Source organism: Melanerpes formicivorus, unplaced genomic scaffold (assembly GCF_026170545.1).
Source record: "Melanerpes formicivorus ecotype bairdi unplaced genomic scaffold, bMelFor1.0.p_v2 SCAF_58, whole genome shotgun sequence".
In the NCBI taxonomy this organism is placed as follows: domain Eukaryota; kingdom Metazoa; phylum Chordata; class Aves; order Piciformes; family Picidae; genus Melanerpes; species Melanerpes formicivorus.
The window spans coordinates 1,541,362-1,562,077 of NW_027142410.1; the positions used below are offsets into that span (position 1 = coordinate 1,541,362).

Below are 20,716 nucleotides of genomic sequence, written 5' to 3' on the forward strand. Positions count from 1 at the left end.
AAAAAGCAGCCAGGTTTGGAACCATGAAGAGGTGTAGAGCTCATGTTGCAGTTTCAGGAGTGTATCCTCCTCTGAGGCTCACGTGCTGCACTAGTTTCCCCAAGAGCAGAATAAAGGATTGCTTAATCCTCTGGAAATAAGTTCAACTTTAAGAAACTGATCTCCAGGGCCCTTCTGCTAATATTTAACTTTTCCAGTCACTAGAGAAGAGCCAATACCATCCAACAGCAGTTTTGGGGATTGGGTTTGTGGTTTGGGTTTGGTTTTTTTTATATAGTGGAAGGTTTATTTATGGATTGATAAATACAATATCCAGTCTCACTGGGACAATAAGGCACAACTGTAGGTTACAACTACATAGCCAGAAGAGAGCAATACCTACCTCAGAGCAAATCACAAAGCCTGGCAACAGCCCTTCCCTCCCCCCCTTCAATCTGCTAAGATTGTTACATTCCCATTTGGCATGACACTGTCATAAAACACTGTAAGCCTTTACTCAGAGAGAGTAAAGGGTTTTTAATTTATATTTCTTTCTGGAACTGTTGCTGTTTTGCAGAGTGCAGCAAAATGCAACATTTCACTTGGCAATTCCTTCATTTAAACCAAAGTGAAAATCCTTCAGAGACTTGCATGTTTAAATTAGGATTACAGAACTGAGAAGTTAAAAAAAAAACAAGGAGGAAATGCACATGTGAGAGTAGTTTGAGACTGGTAAGTATTTATAGAAATGTTAACACATGACACAGAAGCAGTTATAACACTGATTCTTCAATAAAGTAGCTCCCACAGCTTTTTGGTTTTATTGGACAGAACTCCCAGGCTATAGAATGCTCCAGCTGAGCTAGATGAGATTACCAATCTAGCCACAGAACATTACATTACTATTGAACCTTTAATAATTCCCTCTTGAGTTTATCAGCATTATATTAATCATCTCACGCTTGCAAAGAGATCTGTGTAGAAATAAGAGTCTGAAAGAGTAAGGATAAATAAGCATTTCCCCAAATTACAGCCTTATGCCCCAAATTTCATAAATACAGCTACCACTCTCAACACAAACCTAACAGGCCAGGACTTCCATGCTGGAAAATGGAAATAACTGGTGATTATCCAGGCCACTAGGATTGAAAAACGAACAAAAAAAGGTTAAAAAATAATAATAATATAATCAGTACTCTGTTTCATGGCACTGGGGGCAGTGACAGAACTACAAATCCAGATTTTGGCATGACTGGTTTTCTTGCATTACGTACAACTGGTAAACAAGTTTACACTTTCGGAGGCAAAAACCATCCTGATGAGGAGGGATCCTAGAGCAAAGCAACCTGGAGAGGGCACTTGATGGTCCACTAACTATCAAGCCCAAAATCTACTCAAAGGAACAAAACAATTTTCTGCATCTGCTACTGGAACAGTTTAAATTTCTTAGTGCAGAACTCCTGTTCCTTTTGAGGATGCCACAGCCTGTCTCCACCACAGATGAGGATCTATTGTCCCTGTGAATTCATCCCACCACGAATAAAATCTATTCACAGTACACTGAAGTACTCTAGGTGATCATCACGCATTCAAGTGCTAGTTGCACAATGAAGCCATAGAAATTGAGAAGTCCAAGTAGAAGGCAGATTTGGAAGCAGTGAAGAAGTAAAATCTGCATGTAAGGAGCCAAATGGGGACCAAAAAAAAAAAGGCAGCTGTCATGTGGTGTTACTGCTGGAAGCAAAAGTGAATCATTATCACTGCACCTAGTATTTGAGTAGATGCTTGACTCCAAAGTGTTTCAGAGGGCACTTCTGTGGTGTGTTCCCATTTTGCCATTCTCAGATTCAGAGCTCAGAAGAATCAGTTTGTAGATTAAACAGCAGTACATAAGGAGAGACATTTTGGCTGAGACAGTAGTGCAGAAGGACACAAGGGAGAAAGGGTGAAAAAAAAAAAAAGGAAGGAAAATATTATTAATTTAAAAACAAAAATGCTCCTTTCCAAGTTGCAGGGCAGCCATTTCCCTTTGTTCCTGACGCACAGGGAATGTTCACATTGGCAGAATAAATCAAGTAGGGGGTGGAGATGTATTATTCACCAGTAGCAATGCTCTGGGGCAAGGTGCTAAAGAGAAAATGGAGTTCTATTCATTATGTAGTAGGGGGTAGAAAAGAATGGGCTCTCCATCCATCAGTGAAGAAATCGAATGCTCATTTTCTGCTCTACATCCACCTTCTCCAAAACCTGCAATAAGATTCAGAAAGAGCCACTTCAGTTACTGTACATACTTCTCTCCTACAAGGTTGCTTACTCTAGTAGAGAGGAAATGGGCAGGAACATGGGATGGGATGTCTTCAATTTGGCAGGCCACTCTTTCATCTAGAGGCTGCTATTTTTCCTTCTGGACTAAAGGTCCTTCCAGGGAAAGAAACTTCAGCCATTAAAGCTGGAGAAAGGCTGTCGACCAAAATGTAACTAATGTGATTTCAGTTTGTCAACAGCCCAGGAAGGCTTGAATTTCCAGAATTAGAATGTGTGGGAATGCATGGGCAGAAAACAGAAGGGAGAACAGAGTAAAGGAAGTGGCATGAGCAGTCATTAAAGAGCTAAAAATCAAGACCACAGCAGTACCAATGCAGATAAAACTAGGGTGGCAACTTCCTTCACTGAACTGCTGTTAAGCCTGAGGTAAAGACATTGATTTGCTCTAGGCTGTTTCACACAGTAGACCTCAATGTTCAAAGGTATGAGTAATTTAAGTTTGAAGAGATCTCTGAAAGCCTTTCAGAGACCCACTCAACTCCTAGCTGGCCCTGCCTTAAGCAGATCAGGTTGTTCAGGGCCTTCCTTGTCTATTTATGTTTTATATATCTCCAAGGAAAGAGGTTCTACATCTTCAGTAACTATGATCATCCTCTTGGTTAAGAGCTTTTCCTTATAGCTAACCAGGATTTCCCATGTTACATCTTGTTTCTGTTGCCTGCTGTCCTGTCTTTGTCCACCTCCAAGACCCAGTTTGGTTCCTCTTGCCAGGCAGCTGAAATTGTTCTACTGTAGAACAACTTTCTCCATAGACTCTAGAATGGATCCTTACTATAACCTATTTCTGACTAACAAGTTAAAAGATATAATTCAGAAGGAGCTCAGAGCTCTGATAATAGCTATGTTGCTGACTACAAGTGAGAACTGATCAGCACAATTATAGCAGAATCACTCTGTTGTAACCATGCCAGTCAGGCTGAGTATAGGAAGAAAATGATTGCAAAAGAGAAGTGGAAGTTTTGCAGTATGTTCAGTGCTGTACCTTATGTAAGACTATAAAGAAACATATGGATTAATTATTAGTACTCTGACAGTATCAAAAAGTCCTGCTAAAGAAGGGCAGAGCTAGCAGAAGGCTAGCTTTGCCCAAATGCAGGCAAGACTACTTAAGTGACCTCCTCTCAGTTTCCATTTGCATTGAAGTCTGAATGACTTGCCCATTACTGAGCTATTTTGCTGAGTCATTAAGAATCTAGTTTACCAACCTTCACAAACTCTGCAAAGGAGATGGCACTGTCTCCATCTTGGTCAGCTTCCTGGATTGTCCTGTCAGCAATGCTGCCCAGCTGCTCATCTGAAATGTTTACACCAACCATCATCCGTAATACCTGCAACATAGAGAAGTCCTCAGATTATTTTTCAAATGAGAAAGTAACAATTATTGGCATAGGAACAGAAGCAGTCTTACTGCTGCGTTTCTCATGTATGCTGTCAAAACAAGAACGAGCCTGGAGGATTTCCATTGAAGTCATGCAGACTTCCACTTGCCCTTTGTACATCAAGGCTTTCAGGAAGGACAATTTCCTTTTGCAGCCACCTTTGACAAAGAATCCTGAATTTCATCAGGTGGCAGGAAGAGGCAGAAGCATCAAAAAGCTTTTGCAATTAGGAGTGAGTAGGTTTTGTTCCAATGCCTTTGTTTCTTGTTGTTTTTTTTTCCCCCCTCACAAAACACTGTCCTGATTTTGGCTGGGATAGAGCTAATTTTTCTTTTTAGTAGCCAGAGTAGTGCTGTGTTTTGGATTCAGAGTGGGAATTGGTATGAGAAGAATGTTGATAGTCTACTGATGTTTTCAGTTGTTGCTAGGAAATCAAGGACTTCTCATCTTCCCATGTCTTGCCAGCGTGCAGGTGCACCAGAAGCTGGAAGTGGGCACAGTCAGAGCAACAAACTAAAACTGGCCAACAGAATATTCTATATCATACAACATCATGCTTAATATATAGATATGGGGAAGCTGGGAGCTTCTAGGACTGCAGCTTCAGGATTTTCTGTGCTCCAGGATTGCTAGGCAGGAACAGGCTGGGCATTGGTAAGAAACTGAATCATGTACTGTTCATTTGCTTATTCCATTATTATTACTGCAATTATCATTATAATTTTATTTCCATCATTATATTGTTTTTATCTCAATCTACAAGTCTCCTCACCTCTATCCCTCTAATTTCCAGCCCCTGCTCCCCAGAGCAGGGCAAGTGAGCAGCTGTGTGGTGTTTGGCTGCCAGCCAGATTCAAACCATGACAAAAAGACACTACATCTAACTGAGTATCTGCTGTCAGAGATAGCTGCCTACAGGGATGTTGGAAATATATATGGTTGAGTGGCAACTGCTGCTATTCTCTTCAGTTGGTAAAGCATTTTCTGTGCAGATAGGAGAGGGCAGTTTCAGTCAAAAGGAAATCCTTGTCCTACATCAGGAACCACAAATTGCCATGTCTACTTCCCAGGATTAGTAATATATAATTACACCCAGCTCCAGCCTAGTTTCATATATATGCAACACTGATGAACTTTGATTACCTTGGCTGCAATTTCAGGAAGCTTTTATGGGGTGCACAAAGGACCAGGCAAACAATCTAATCCACATCAAGGACTACCCTTGTGAAGTCCTGCTAGAAGCACCTTTGAAAGTTACAGAATGTCATTCTTAAAAGGCTCAGTGTATTGGTTGGATATTGAGGTGTCATTTCCAGCAGAATCTGCTTAGCCTAACACTGGTCATGATGGAGTCATCCAAAGCAGTCCTGTGCTATTTACCTGAAGAAGCTCATCCCTGGAAATCTTGTCATCTTTATCTAGATCATATAACCGAAAAGCAACTACAGGGAAGAAAAGAAGAGTCGTTTAATTCAAGTGCCATTATTTTTCTTCAGAACAATGCATTTACCTAAAAACCCCCAGCACTAAGAAGTCATAAATTATTTCCATGATAATTAACTTGATTTTATGGTAATGTAGAATTTTAGTGCTCAGGTCCATAAAGTGTCATTACCACATGCAGGAATAACATTACTGCCAAGAAGTGGGAAAAAGTAAATAATAATAAAATAATAATCTTAAGCACTCAGTATAAGCTTGCTCTGAAGCACTCTGCTTGTAGAGGTATTTCTCCAAAGCCTCAAGCCATGGAAGTATAATTACCCCAAGATACATTCAACCCTTTAACTTCAGAGCCAGCCATTTTCACATTACCAATCATTCTCTTTGGCTGAACTCGGGATGAGATATGACAGAAATTTTAAGTGCTCTAAGGATTGTTGCCAACTTTGATTAGCAAGCAAGAGTGTTCAGCTCCTATCCTGTAGGCAGCTGTCCAAATAGTCAAGAGAGTACTCAGCCAAAGGTGAGGGAAAAAAAGCACTGTGTTATATGGAAGACTGGAGAAAGCAGCAGAAAAACCCATTCATATATGGCCTGATGTAGTAGTTTGGGCTGGGTGCCCTCTGCTACAGGGGTGTTTCCTGTGTCCAGAAGTCCAGACCAGTGGGTGGACACAGGAAATTAGGTGTTTCCTACCATGATTCCCTGCACCACTATAAAATCCAGCATGGGGTCTAGCACTGCCTCTTTCCTTCCTCTCTGCCACCTGGTAACTGGGGGAGAAGTCTCCCAGCCATGGGCCTGGCTAGGCCCAAGACCACAGTGGGATGGGCAGTCTCAGATCTGGCCAGCTGAGACTAGCCTAGCAGTGGGGGAGAGGTGGGGGGGCATGGAAAGGAAGAGCCCTGGGGGTCTTGGGTGCACCCTCAGGTGGGGATGGGATGTTTCTGGGTCTGCTTTGGGGTTTCTTTTGTCACTGTGCTTCTGGCTTTCTGTACACACTCACTGCTTTCCATTTAAACTTTCCAGCACTTTTGCAGCCTGTTTGTCTGAGTCGTTATTTCTGCCCGTGGTGGGGAGGGGGATTTGCCCCAACCCATTACACCTGAAAAACACTACATCTGAAATAACTTTGGATGCAAACCACTTTGAAACACTTCTGTTATGAGATGTTTGGACAAGCATCTTATGAAAGATGTAACCAATTCCAATACATGAATGGGTCAGTTGCTGAAGCTTGCAAGTTAGTTATAAAACTAATCAGGTATTAAGAGGATATCATTCCACAGAAGACCCCAAGCTCCTTCATTGCCTTCTCAGAAAAAAAACAACCAACCAACCAAGAAAAACAATGGCAAACAATGGCTTCTATAGAAAGGGTCACGTTTCTTACAGTGGAGTTTGTTACTTCGGCTGTTCAAGGGCTCTGGTCCGTTCTGGTCTTTGCTCTTTTCGTTGTCCTCTATGGGTCGGAAGTGAGCCAGCGTCCTCATGAATCCACGGAAATTCACCTGGTCCTCTCTGCAAAAGCATTTCAGCAGGTCAGTTTTAGCATAGCTTGTATGGGCTCTTTATTTCAGTAAAGGGTATGCATGGTATTAATAGTTTAGACATTACATTCAGACTCTTCCACTCCTTCCTCCCCAGGATTTGTCTGCCTCTGCTCAAACCCAGCTCTGATACAGTGCAGCTGCAACGTGGGATCTTGCTGATGAAGTATGGTGTGTTAAAAAAGAAGCTGTGAGGAACTCCCCACTCCTTGCCTGCAAGCTCTATTTGAGCTCAAGCCCTGCCTCCTTAGCCCTTGCCCGAGCTATCCTGCAGCTATGCCTGAATCTGGCAATGTTCCTTGCTGATCTGGATCCTGATTCCTTGTCCCCTTGTCTGGCAACCATTGGACTGTTGGCTGACATAACATTCACTGGACCTGCTCTGCTTTTCTTCAGGTGCTGTGCCCTTTGTCAGCAAGTATGTTGTCCCTGCCAGCTTTGCTGTCACCCTTGCTGCCTGCTTGGGGCAGCTCCCCTGACAAATAGGTCTTTTCTCAAGAATTTGGGGGAACCAGCTATACAAAGACTCCTGCTTACTTCTCAGGAAACCCTGCCTGGTATCATATGACACTAGATTAGCTAACCTAGTCTTCAATCAGCAATGAGAAATGTGTTCAAGAACAGCAGCAGATTCCATAGAACAATCTAGAGAGTCACAATGAAGAGAAACAGTACTACAAATCAGGTTCTCTCTTTAGATTTACATTAGAAGTGCCATGAGCTATGTCTTAAATGTGATCAACAATTAAAAACAAACACAAAAAGCAGACCTAATAAAAGGTAGAATTAGAGGGTAAAAGGTGAAAACCAAGACTCAGTTAACTGCAACACTACTCAGCATAAAATAGTGCTGCTGTAGGTTTGCTCTAAGAACTAAAGGAAGTCAAGGGCATATAGGGACTTTGGAAGTCTTTAGCAGCACAACAAGAAGAGTAGAAAATTGTGACAAAGCCTGAGTTTGTCAGTGAATCAAGCACCACACCACACTTGAAGGTTGTGAAGTATTTCTCATGACAAGATGAAACTATGCTGAGGAAAGAATTCTACCCACACACAGTTGATGACAAGTCAAAGGCATTCACTTATTTGAATATTCAAATTCTGTGCTTTATTTATCAGCATTTCACTCCTATTAAAACTTCTGAGGTACTACAGATTCTGTGCCTGCCTACAGATTCACTCTGCAGAAACTCACCCTTCTGGAAAGAAAGCATTGATAATTCTGTCCCCCAGTGGATTGATGGCAAGCTCTGGAATCCGCTGGAAGTCTTCACGGCTAAGCAAGACAAGAACACAAGAAGTCTGCATCAACTTGAAGGCAGAGAAGAAGCTGCTTAGAAAGAATTGCCAGTAAAACATCTGTTGGGCTCTTATTTCTGTGGCAAGACACTTGGCTGTTGTTTTTTTTCCAAGTGTAACTCTTTAAATCACATTTTCTCTATGACTAATGGCACAGAAAGAAGCAAAAGACAACACCCAGCCTGTATTACATTACAGACTAGCAGTGTTCATTTATCATGTTAACAGCACTTCTCAGATGCTAGCACTGTGCTAAAACCTCCCTGTAATGATGGCATCCAGTTTGCAGCTTAAGGAAAGAAAAGCTTCTGAACTGGCTTGGAAGCACAATGGCTTTAAAAAAGGAAATGGACTTTTAAAAACAGTTCATTTTGATAGTGAATCATTTGGGTTGGCATGATTTTTTCCCCAAGTATCCCATTCCAGGTTCTAAGACAACACCACATTCCTCCAAACATTCCACAGGTGATCTGCATATTCCCCTAGAAATTCTTGTGTAATGCAACAACTTTCTCATCCAAATGCCAGATTTCATGTAGCTTCAGCTTCAATCAAGGGACACCTTATTTTGAAGTAGTAAATTTAGACTTAGACAGAGGCCTGCACACCAGATGTACCCTGAAAATCCTCACTGCTCTTGGCAGCCCTTCTCCTTTCTGCTCAGGATTATGTGTACACAGTAAAGTGTAAGCATAGCTGTGCTCTCACATTGTTACAGCTTCTTCTGATCTGGCAGACATCACAAGCTGTACTGATGCACACACACTTTAGATCAGTACCACAAGGAACACAGGGTTCACTCTATTATTAGAGTTGTGCTTGTAATTCTTCTTTTCTTCCAACCTAATAGAACATTGATGATAGGTGAGTGAGATAGTCTAGGTGAATACTTTGGTCACCACGTTTCATTTGGTCTTTGGGTTTCCTCCAACACCCCTCCCCTCTGACAACTGCTCACATCAATTTATCACTTAGTACAAGATGTACTCCACAATCGTAAGGGTTTAAATCAAAGATAGCAGCAATGGAATAAGGCCATAAAAAAGAAAAAACCAACCCCAAACAAACCACACCCCACACCCCCCAGTATATATATATACTTTTATATATATGTGTGTGTCTGTCTGTCTGTCTGATTGCCAAGTCTCCAGAAATATTGGCAATTCTCTTCAAGTCAAACCTGGTCCTGCTGATTTTGAAGTTTAGGTCAAAGTCTCAAACTTGGTCATTAAGTGTTTGCTGCTTTTGAAACTTCTGCTCATCAAATGAATCAGCAACAGGGTTTGATTCACCGTATTGTTGCACCAGGAACTTGGCAGAGTAAAGCAAAGATTTTGAGATTAAGTATGCTGACCTTCTAGAATACTGTGATCTTAAGGGCAGAGGGAAAAGGGAACTACCTAGACCCTATTACTAACAGAAGCAAGATGTTCTAGTTTCAAATGCGTTCCAAAGCACTCCCCACACCCAGCCACAGCATCAACACTATTAGAGTCCCAACTGTAATACATCTGCTACAACACGGTTAAACTGTTTGACCTTCTGCTCAAATGACCTGACCACGTTTTTAAGCTATCCCAGCAAGCTTCTGCTCTGACCAGGTTGGAATGATTTTTAACAGGCCACATGAACATCTGTAAAACATGATCAGCTTGTTACCAGACCCTTCAGGACTGCTGCATTTTAAGCCATAGCTGAAGGGCAAAGCATGCATTAGTGATTCAGGCAGGAGAAGCAGCGATGTGGAAAACCTATGTCCTAGTAACAAAATTTTAACACCAGGACTTCAGTGTCAATGTTAACATTTACAAGGTAGAAGTCGCAAATGCCCTCTCTTCCATTTAGAGCAAAATCCTAATGCTTCAGAACTTAGTTGCATATCACTGCTTCTTAGCATTGAGCCTCAATTTACACTTGGCATTTCAGCCTCCAGTTGTTCTACTTTCTAACAGGAGATTAACAATTAACCACAAATAACTCCCCAGGTTTCAAATCCATTTGTCCTGTCATTATCAGGATTGCAGCAGACTATTTTTGCTTATTAAGAGCACATTACTGAATGAGTGTTATAATTGAAATAGCTGCAGCAGCCATAAAAGAAGTAAATGAATGCATGATGCAAGTTATTCCCCACTTTATAAATGAAGGCTTCCTGCAGTCATTAGGGACCAACTTCACCTGGCCGAGGCTGGATCTTACAAGAAATGTGATGCCCTCTACTTCATGTGCCATAGCAACAAGGCTCTCTTAACAGATCTTTCCAGGAACCTGGCTTCTATTAAATCCTTGCTTAAATGTAACATGCAAAGCAGCCTTTAACTGCCTGTTATCATTATGCAGGACAACTATTTAATGTATAGTCAGTGCATTCACTCTTCAGACACACCTTGCAGTAAGGAATTTGGTGATTCTAAGCAAGATAAGTATTTCTAAGCATGAGTATACCCCCAAGGCACACAGCAGATCAGATCACTACTGTAAAGGCACTTCTGCCTTAGCCCGAAGGATAACAAACTCATTAGACCCTTTTTTCCTTCCATTATTTCTGTTTGTTCATCCTTCTTTTACTTCTAGATAGTTAGAAAACACTGTTCCCTCAAGAGGGATGAGGAGGGCAAGACTACCTAGAGCTGAGGGAAAACAGAACAATGGAGAGAAGACAAATTTTACCTGGAAGAGAAGTGGTAGAGAAAAGGAAACATGTCCAGAGGATATAGGTAACAAGAAATTACTTGGAAAAGGGAGTTAAAAGTAAGGTGTATGATGCAAGACAGTCAAATAGATTTAACAGGTTATTATTGAAGGGGTTTCACTGCTCCCTTGCCTTGCCAACATCAGCTTTGCCATTCATCAAGCCTTTTGGTGGTCTCTTGAACTGTCAGAATAGTTCTCCATTTTCCTCCTATCCATCCTCCCAATTATTTGTTGAATTAGCAACTCGAAGCAGTTTAAACAACAACAACAAAAGCCAAGCCAACAAAAACAACAACAAAACCAAATTAAAACCAGCTTCAAAACTCTTAACAGCATGAAGGCTGATAGGTGTGTTGGGAGCCTGGAAAATTGACAGGGAAAGAGGACAGACCCCATCTTTCACAACTCTGTCAGCTATTTCATCTAACTTCATCCTTGGACATGCTCCACGCAAGTTTTAGAAGTCAGTTAACTCTCAGGAGTAATTGGGTTACAAACATTAGGCTAAGAGGTATGCTAAAAGTAAATGTGCTGTTTAGATGAGCAAGGGGGTATGGAGTCTGGACCAATGTGAAGAAATCAGTCAAGAGTGGAGGTATCAACTTTTCCAGCACCCTATCGTTCTCCAGCTCAAACCTATACCCTGCCTCTATCATGTTTTAAATAAAGAATAAATATATATACACACACACACACGCTGCATTTTCTCAAGCAAAGTTAAAGAATTCCACGTTCATTCCCTGTTTACCTTTCATATTATACTTTGAAATCTTGCACTATCAGTTTGAACTAGTAAGAACAAGCCTGACACCCTTCCAGACCGAGATGACTCTGTTCATTGGCAAAGACAAAGAAGATGGTCCAGCTAGTTCTTGCTACCCTTCTCTCTGGGTCAGAGGCTTTCTGAATTTCCCCAGGAGATAGCATCTTGTGAATAGCTTTCATGAGTACGAGATATACACAAACAACTCAGCCTGTCTCTTCTCCTCATGTATCAGCTTTCAGAGTACTTGCCCTTCCTTCTCACACTGGCCAGGCCATACCAGTACAGTAAAAAGTACTTCTGAAGTGCTTAACCTGACATTCTTAAGTACTTAACCTGATCCTTCCCCAGCACAGCAGAAACTACCCTAAACAGGAGGCTCCACTCAAAAGCAGCCGTTTTGACAAATATTTGTTTTTTACAGCTCTATAGTGGCTGTCTAGAGCTACTTTACAGCAGATACATTTTGGAGCAGATGAATTCTTGTGCGGAGTAGACTTCTGTACCAGCTCAACAAAGAGTCACCCAAGCAAGCACATATTCATCCCAGTATATGCTTCAATTCCCTCATGAGGGAAATCACAATGTTAAAGAAAACATACACACTGGTTTCCTTCTGACATGGAGTTAGGATGTAGGCAGAACAAGTGTTTCAGGCTTCACAATTCAGATGTGGCTATGGACATTCAGGGGTATCAACTTTTTGTGCTGGCAACTCAGTATGTCAAGCTGGAGGGAGATTACTCATTTTGCCCATAAAAAGTGAAGCCAAAGGGGGAAAAAAAATGACACCATTTTTATACACTTCAAGACTTTTAAGAGTTAATAGGTAACCATGGCTGTAATTATTTAGGGGAGGGAAAGCTAAACCAAGGCATTTGAGGTTTTGTCTCCATCAATTCCTTTCTCTTACATTTATATAACTGCAAAGTACCTTGAAAATGCACATAGGTACACTGGCTAGGAAACATTTCAGTTTTGGATTATATTTTCATAATGAACTACCTGCCTTCTCTAGCCACCAGGATTAATCATCATCTGCCAGATCTTCTGTACAAAGTGTTCTTTACACCTTGCCCATTTTTAATCCACAGATAAGGACAACACAGCTTCTCCCCTTCTCAGAAGGGTGGCACACATGTAAAGGTCTATTTCATGCCATAAAGAACCGCCTAACACTTCTTTTCCTGATCATGAGTGACTTCTACCACATCTAAGTCAAAGCTGTTAAGTCATCCTTACAGAAACAATCATTCTTGCTCACAGGAAACAAACAGAAGGCATGCCTTCTAGACTGTCTGGAGGTGCTAAACAAGTGATAACTTCACCTTGGCTTGTCTCAAAGTAGCAAGTCCTTTGATCAGTATTTCAGAAACCAACATATCTGACCATCCAAGCTGTAGTTCTTACTCTTCCCTCTTTTTCTTTTCCACTCCCCCCCACCAGGAACTAGTTTTCCGTTACCTAAACTTAGTCTCAAGATGATTGTGGGTGCCAGGGCAGGTTTCAAAACTTCTTTGCTACTCTGAGTCAGCCACATTGCAAGCAAGCTATGCTTAGAGACCAAGACTGGATCACAGTTTGCACTGTTGCTGGCATTTTCCAGCTTCCCTTCCCCAGTACCAAAAGTAGAACTCCTCCTTATACGTAACACTATGAAACTAAGCATTGTGCAACAGGTCTTTGTTGCATATGTAATGAATTACTCCTCCTACATAAAGTGAGTACAGTCACTTTGAAGTTTATACAAACTTTATGGACTCAATAGGTAAATTCATAGTTGGAGGCAAAAGTTGAGAAACAATGTGGTTCAAGTTGTGCTAGACTGGCAGCCATCCTCTTAATTCACCAGTGATGACAAAACCCACATGCAAAGCTTGAAGGAGCTGTTAGGGTTCATGCTTTCCAAATAATTTAATTTTGGGACATAAATAGTATTGGCCTTACCTACAACATCATCAGATGATCTCTATGTCACAATTGCCAATTAGCCAATGCTACAATTTATATGATACATTGGCTTCAGTGACCGAGTGGGCTTAAGAAGTTCCTGCCTATCCCAAGACGATTGTTTCCACACCCTCAATCCACTTTGTAATCCCTTCAGCTATGCAAGTCCAGATATTTACAGCACAGGCACAGTCCAAATCATTGGGAGTCAGTCAGCATAAAAATATCTGGACAAACCAAAAGGGGAGAAGTTTTTAATCACAAACCAAACCAACAAATAAGTAAACCAGTAGCCTTGTTTACAGTACAACTCCACAACTGATTACTGAAACGTTAACAGTCAGCAGTTTGTGGCACCAGAAGGATCTGCGCATTTCCCTCAGGAAAAGCAGCAGCAAGCCAGCAGTGCTGCCAAAGACAGTGTGCATTACAACTTCCCAGCTTCCAAGCAGCAATGCTGTCAGCTAGGTTTATAGGTAGATGTAGTTTTTATAGGTTTATAGTGCATGCTACAACCACATTCTGAAAGATCACGTATAAAACCTCCAGTGATCTTTGAATCTATGTTTATTGGGTTTGACTGACACGGAATTGCTCTGAAAGAAAATTAACTCTAATCCAGCCAGATCTCAGACTACACTATCATAAGGTTCCTTTGCTCTTCCCACTTTTTCCTGCATCCCCTCCATCTTCCCTGTGCACCCTGGTATATATGAGGCCATGTGGTGAAAGGAAAACAAAAAGCACGTGAAAACTGATCAGATTAATTTTGTTGGTTTGGCTGGCAAGTTTTCAAAGCTGTAGGTTAGTTTCAAAAGATGAGCATCAACACAGCCTTTAAGTGGCAGTATGGTCTTAGACCTGCTATGTCGGTTGCAAAATTGCACCCCTTGTGCAATCATGGACAGCTCTGATTTGTCATCTGTTTCCCTGCTATTAATGTCATCTGGAGGCAGCATCAAGAGAGAAGAATAACCAGCAATTTAATACAATCAGCATTCAGAATTAGTTCAGTAAATAAAAAGCACACCAATACCAACACACAATCCAATAACCAGAGTGGGGAAGTCCAGAGAATAAAGACAGAAGGCAGAGACATTTTATCAGGCAATCAAGCCACTAGAGTTCACCTTACAGTTGAGAGCACTTTTTCCAACAGACTCAGTCCAAGGTGAAGTGTTTTGCAGATGAAGTTTAAGCCTCATCTTTATTTAAGTCACAAGAAACTTGTTTGCTTCTGGGGTTTGCAAATTGTAGGCAAGAGGAACACTTTAAAGGACTGGAAACATCCTGCACTACTTCTTTGAAAAAAAGTCAAATGTGTATTTGTTTACCCTCAGTGACTTGGCTCCAATTGTTTTTATTTCTGAGAACACTAACAGACACGGATGTTTACTGATCTTACCTTTGCATCTCTTGTTAAAGCGCCCGTAGATCAAAGCAGTGTTAAAAGTCACTGGGTATCAGAAACAATTAAGAGCCCACGCTCCCAGAAACAGAAGTTATTCTTGTTATGAAAGCCAGAATTAATCATTCTTGTAATAATCATTGGAAGCAACATATAAATAAAGGTAAGAAATAACCTGAAAGTGTGGTTTAACACTTCTGAACATTTACTTTAAGGCCCTGAATACCAAATCTAACCTTTCTTGCATTAGCTGCTACAAACCTTCAGCACTACAGTAAAGACAATTGGTATATAGAGCACCCCAGTTCAACAGATTTCTCCTGACCTTTCATAAAAGAGAACAAACTTGGATGTCCATGTAGACAGTGGGTATGGAAGAATCTGTTCTAACAGCCTGATTCACCGTAGTGGGAAGAGATGCAGGCATCCTGCAACAGCAAGCCACCACGACAGATGTGCAACGACAGCTGATTCAGTGATGATACCCACCTCAGAGTGCCATTTTCTCCTTTGTCTAGGCTGGTGAAGCGACTGTACAAACGGGTGATTTGACTGTGGGAGACTGAAGGGGGGAAAAAAAAAGAAAAGAAAAGAGAAGGAACACAAATTAGCCTGTCAGCAATTCCTCATCGTAACAGGCCTCATTACACTGAGCTGCTCTGCTGTCAGCAGCTGTGTTGAAAAATTAGAGACTACACAAAGCAAGTTACATTGGAAGCACACAGCAAGCAGCGGTTTAGGGACTTTATGAGCTGTAAATTGCATCTTAATATTCAAGAATCCACAAATAAGCCTATTCTTCAAAGATCTGCCTTCTACCCATTTGTACTTTTGGCCCCCAATATCCTTTGGTTATCTGATTCAGTAAATAGCAACTCAAAAGGAAAAAAAACACAACCAAAAAAAAATTGATTCACCATTTCACTGATTCTGTGATCTTCCCTAATTCCTTTATAGCTAGAAATAACATGGAGACAGCCTGCACTGGAAATCTTTACATCATTTGTGATGCCAAAGACCTCTGCTTCAGCAAATCTTTGCTTTTCAAAGCCCCTTCAGATGAGGTTCATAAATACAGGAAATAAGACTGAATTGAATTGTGCTATTTACTCAGTGAAGAAGTGATTCTCTAGAATGTTAAACAAGAACTTTGTGACATTTTCAGATCCCATTGTTTTCAAAGCTTTCACTAGCGTACGTGCCACGCTCTTGTTCCTTGCTAAAACTTATCTGGGAACAAGTTGCACAGCAGTTATCCTTTTTCTTTTTGTTTAGGTTTGTTCTTTCTTCAGGCTATTTGTTTTGGTTCCACTGTTCCCTCCTTTAGGAGGACCTGCCAGGAACTGGTTGGGTTTCTCTTCAGGTTCCCCCCCCCCCCCCTTTTCTTATCTCCTTGGTAACTTCCATTCTTTGCATAGGGTTGGGCAATTTGCTCAGTTCCACCTAAGGCAACTTCTCTACAAATCAGGCTAGGCAGCTTGCTCGATTTCAAGTTAAGGAAGGTACACACAGAAAGCAGGGATCACTATTTTAAAGACTCTGAATTTCTGCAGTGTTTTAGATAGGGGATGCACTAACAGCAACTGCTGGTGAGAAACAAAAAAAAGAATAGCCTGGAGTTACATTCTTCACCGAGACAGTGGTTCGTTATTGGAATGGGCTGCCCAGGGAGGTGGTGGAGTCACCATCCCTGGAAGTGTTCAAGAGGGGATTGGACGTGGCACTTGGTGCCATGGTCTAGTCATGAGGTCTGTGGTGACAGGTTGGACTCGATTTTTGAGGTCTCTTCCAACCTTAGTGATACATCTGATAAGAAGCCCTGTACTCCCACTCCTCCAGGGAAATAAAGGTGGTGATGAGAATTCTACTCATCTACTGTTTAAAAACTCTTTTTTTTGTTGACATCTCCATAGCATTTAACATGTGATAACGAGTTTGTAGCTACACAAAAAGCTGATCATAGCTGTATGAGAAAGCAGTATGATCTGGGTCCACCACTGTACTCTCTCATCATTTCCTCTTCAGCTCTCAACCCTCATGAAGGCTGCATCAGTAGACACACTTCAGAGCTTTCTCACGTAAAATAAAGATTTTGACATTCTGTGTTGACCACAGGAGAACCAGAAACAAGATCTGCAATTTATGACTGCTTTTTGGGAATAAAAAACAAACCAAAACTATCAAAGGTTAGGTCTTAAAGGTAGCTGAAACATTTTTACCTAAACTGCTATCCCACTAAGGTCATTCTAAAGATTTAAGTCAAGATCTCTAGGACAGGAGGTGTACACTCCCATTCAGGCTAGATGTGAGGAGGAGGTTCTTCAGCATGAGAGTGGTGAGACCCTGGAATGGGTTGTCCAGGGAGGTGGTTGAGGCCCCATCCCTGGAGGTGTTTAAGCCCAGGCTGGATGAGGCTCTGGCCAGCCTGATCTAGTGTGGGGTGTCCCTGCCCATGGCAGGGAGGTTGGACCTAGATGATCCTTGTGGTCCCTTCCAGCCCTGAATGATACTATGATACTATTTTACTGCTGTTAAATCATGAGAAGGTTTTAAAGTCAAAATATTGGGAAACACCTGTCTAAAATGTTAGCATAAACTCACACATATGATATGTCTATATTTAGAAGACATATAAATACTTATCAGAAAATCTACCACCTGTTACCATTGAAATATGTTTCTCCTAAGCTCTGATATGAGCATCAGTTTATTAATCCATCAATAGACTCCTTAAGAACAGGACCAAAAGGTGTGAACCAAATAGCTTGAAGCCCAATGGCTTTCCCAAAGCTTAGGACACAACACACACAAGTAATATTTTGGATCTCTTATCTGTTTCTTACAGCTGTTACTGAAATACAAAAGTAGCTAGGACTACTTGAAGGCTTTTTTTCCAAACTCACATTTCAAGACGTTTATAGGTGAAGCAATCAAGCAACATTTGAGATTTAGGACTGTCAGCTTCAGGCTGAGCGTCTGTTCCTGAGAACCTGATGGAGACTTCCTGTCACTAAATAGAGGTTTTAGTGACTTTTAGAGGTTCCAGTTCTTGGAAACAATACCTTTTCAGATGCTTCTATACTTATAATGCTAAGAAATGTTTTCCACCAGCATATTAAAAACAATAAAGAACTTTAAGCCAAATGTAGATTGCCATTGTGTTGCTGTTAAAAGGCTATGCTTCAAGTCCTCTGAAAGATATCTTTTCAATCTGCTCAGCCAAAGAACGTGGTTTTATCATTCATGTGATTATCAGTAGCTATTCAGTCTTGTGCTACACAGAATTGAACAACAGAAAAGTTGTAGAATTCCAGAGTTGCAGTCAACCAAATTGGTTAAGTGTCCTCAGCATTTCAAAAGTCCTTCACAGGAAGGCAGCCAAAAAAAGAATCCTTAGAAGCACTCACCACAACATCAGTACAACATGAACATGCAGTACTGCCAACCTGTTTCACGCCTATGAAGTCCCTTTCTCAAACTCTTTGGTAGGTTAAGTATCATCAGCATCAAGTTTCTAGCAAACCGCAGGACACTCTAGTCAGTAACACTAACTTGGCATTCTACCTGCAAACTTTGTTCCACATAAACCTGGGGGTGGGGGAGGAGAGGTCCCCACCTTGTACCTTTTTTAAGTATCAGCACCTCTATGAAGTGAGAGAGATTGGTGGATTTTTCTCTCTATCTACAGAAGCATTCAAGGCAGAGGAAAATCACAGTCGTGGACTGTGGTGACAGGCTGGGGCAGAAGGGGAAATTAAAAATATTGATCAAGTCAACAAGACAAACTGTGATGACTCACAAACAAGTTTGAGTCAGAGATTAGCAATGTTTAACAGAGTGCTTACAAAATTTGCTAGTATAAAAAGAAGCAAACAAAACTTAAGAGTAAAAATATAGGAAAACTTAACCAAGCTCAGGTCACAAAGCTTAAACATGAAGATCGCAACCTTAAGCTACCCACTTTGAAGGTGCAAGACATTTGATGGCTGTCTATTGCTTAGAATGGCCATATAGCCATCTTAATGGTATTTAACTATCATGCAAGTAAGAGTCTAGGATAAAACACTGCTGACAATATATCAAGCACAAGTGAAAAAGTAAAACCTTTTGGAAGAACATTCCAGGTTTGCAGTTTGGTTTTTAAAGTATCTTTATATGAGGCTACCTTTACTCAGCGATCTTTGTGTTTAAAAACGAAGCAAAATAAACTAAAACCACACTAAGTTCTTGCTGGACAATCAGACCCTGCTATTCTTGTTTGTTTATCATAGGCATCCTGTGGAAGGTTCCCTTGACAGAAAAAGGATCATGGAAAATATGCTAACTCACTCAGCTGTTCGATATGCTAGCCAGAGCTATCTTAGTGTTCTTCCATCCCTTCTCCGTGGCCACTCAGCAAAAGTAATCCCCTATGATGTTATCACCTCCCTTCTCCTGCCACTCAGTATTTGCTAGAATTCTCAGAAAGGCACTGTTCTACTGGTCAAATTATCACTGAATTTTACCTTTTCTAAGACACTGTGGAGAACAACTCAGCCAAACATTTTAAGGTAATGTAAGTATATGCTACAGTCCAGCTTGAATAATGCTCTCCCAACTGCTGACTTGTGCAGGAATCTCCCCCCCTTTTTTTTTCTAGTTAATCATACCCAACTTCCAGAAGTTATGACGTTACCACCTTTGTGGTTCAGATGCCACTCGGCATTTATTCTGAATACCCTTAAGGTGACTTCAGCGATACACTATGAAACAAATAACATTTGGAAAAAGAAACTGCTATACGATGATGGATGTTTTTAGGGATGAGAACAGCTGCTAGAGAGAAACTCCAGCACCAAAACTAAAGACAGACAACTCTTCAAAATCCAGCGAGTTATCCGACCAAATGCAATACTGCATACACCAAAAGCACTGCTCTCCCCTTTCCTACTCAGATCTCTCAGACACTGTACAATCAATCTTCATCTCAAGCCATAGCAATGGCCCCCACGCAAGATTTACCCCCACAGCCCCTGTACAGCTGACAGCTTTCCCTTTCTAGTGCGCCAAGCAAACACCAGCCCCTGCAGCCGCCCGCGGGGGGCTGTGGCCAGCCCAAGGCGCACCTCAGCTAAGAACAGCTGTATTTACGGCCAGCGGCTGCTGTCAGGAGGCCGGCAGAGTACCGAAGGAAACGCCTTGCCCGCGGGTTTCTGCCAGCCCCAGGCTGGGGGTGCCATCCCCCCCAGCGCCCCCCGTGCGCGGCGACAGGCAACGGGGGGGAGGAGGGGAGCGGGCGAACCAAAAGGCGTCTCCGCGGTTTCTGCCGGCCTACAAGCCATGTCCGCCCCGGGTCACCAGGGTCAGTGGGATCCCGGCTCAGGGCCAACTGGGAGCAGGCACCGCCCAACTGGCAACGCCGTGGTCGCGCCGGGCCCCTCGCCGTCACCGGCAAGAGCCGGCCGCCCCGAGCAGGGCTCGGCGCGCAGCCGCGAGGGGACAGACGGTGGGGCGGCCGGCCCAGGCGCCTCCCCGGCTTGAGGAGGACGGCACTGTCCCGCTCTGGGCGGCCGGCTCCACGCAGCGCTTCCCAACCCTCACATCCCCACACTCACAGCCCGTCTCCTTCTTGATCTCCTCAATCTCTTCGTCCCGCAGCAGTGTAGACGCCCGAGAACCCATCGCCGCGCCGGGCCCGAGTGGAAGGGCGGCGCTCCGCGTCGAGGAGAGTCACACAGCCGAACAGCAACAGCTGTGCCACAGCCACCCCAAACGCGGGCCCGACCGCGGCCGCCCAGCCGTACTGAGGCGGAAGGTGAGCCCACACAGACTCTTATCAGCCCGCCCGCCGCGTCCGACCCGGTCTGGCCCGGCAAGGCCCGGCCCTCGCCGCCCACCTCACCCCGCCCCTCGGCCGCCCGGCCGCCGCTGACAGGCGCACGCGCGC

At 42.5% G+C, this 20,716-nt stretch overlaps 1 protein-coding gene across 1 annotated transcript; it reads right to left on the reverse strand.

The window, feature by feature from the left end:
• Positions 1-690: 690 nt before the first annotated feature.
• Positions 691-20,663, reverse strand: CHP1 (calcineurin like EF-hand protein 1). The gene is made up of 7 exons (XM_068161438.1): positions 20,385-20,663; positions 15,280-15,352; positions 7,872-7,952; positions 6,520-6,647; positions 5,064-5,125; positions 3,510-3,632; positions 691-2,226 (listed from the first exon to the last, which is right to left on the reverse strand). The coding sequence occupies exons 1-7, from the start codon at positions 20,449-20,451 to the stop codon at positions 2,173-2,175; spliced, it is 588 nt and encodes a 195-aa protein (XP_068017539.1). The 5' UTR covers positions 20,452-20,663; the 3' UTR covers positions 691-2,172.
• Between the last annotated feature and the right edge of the window lie 53 nt (positions 20,664-20,716).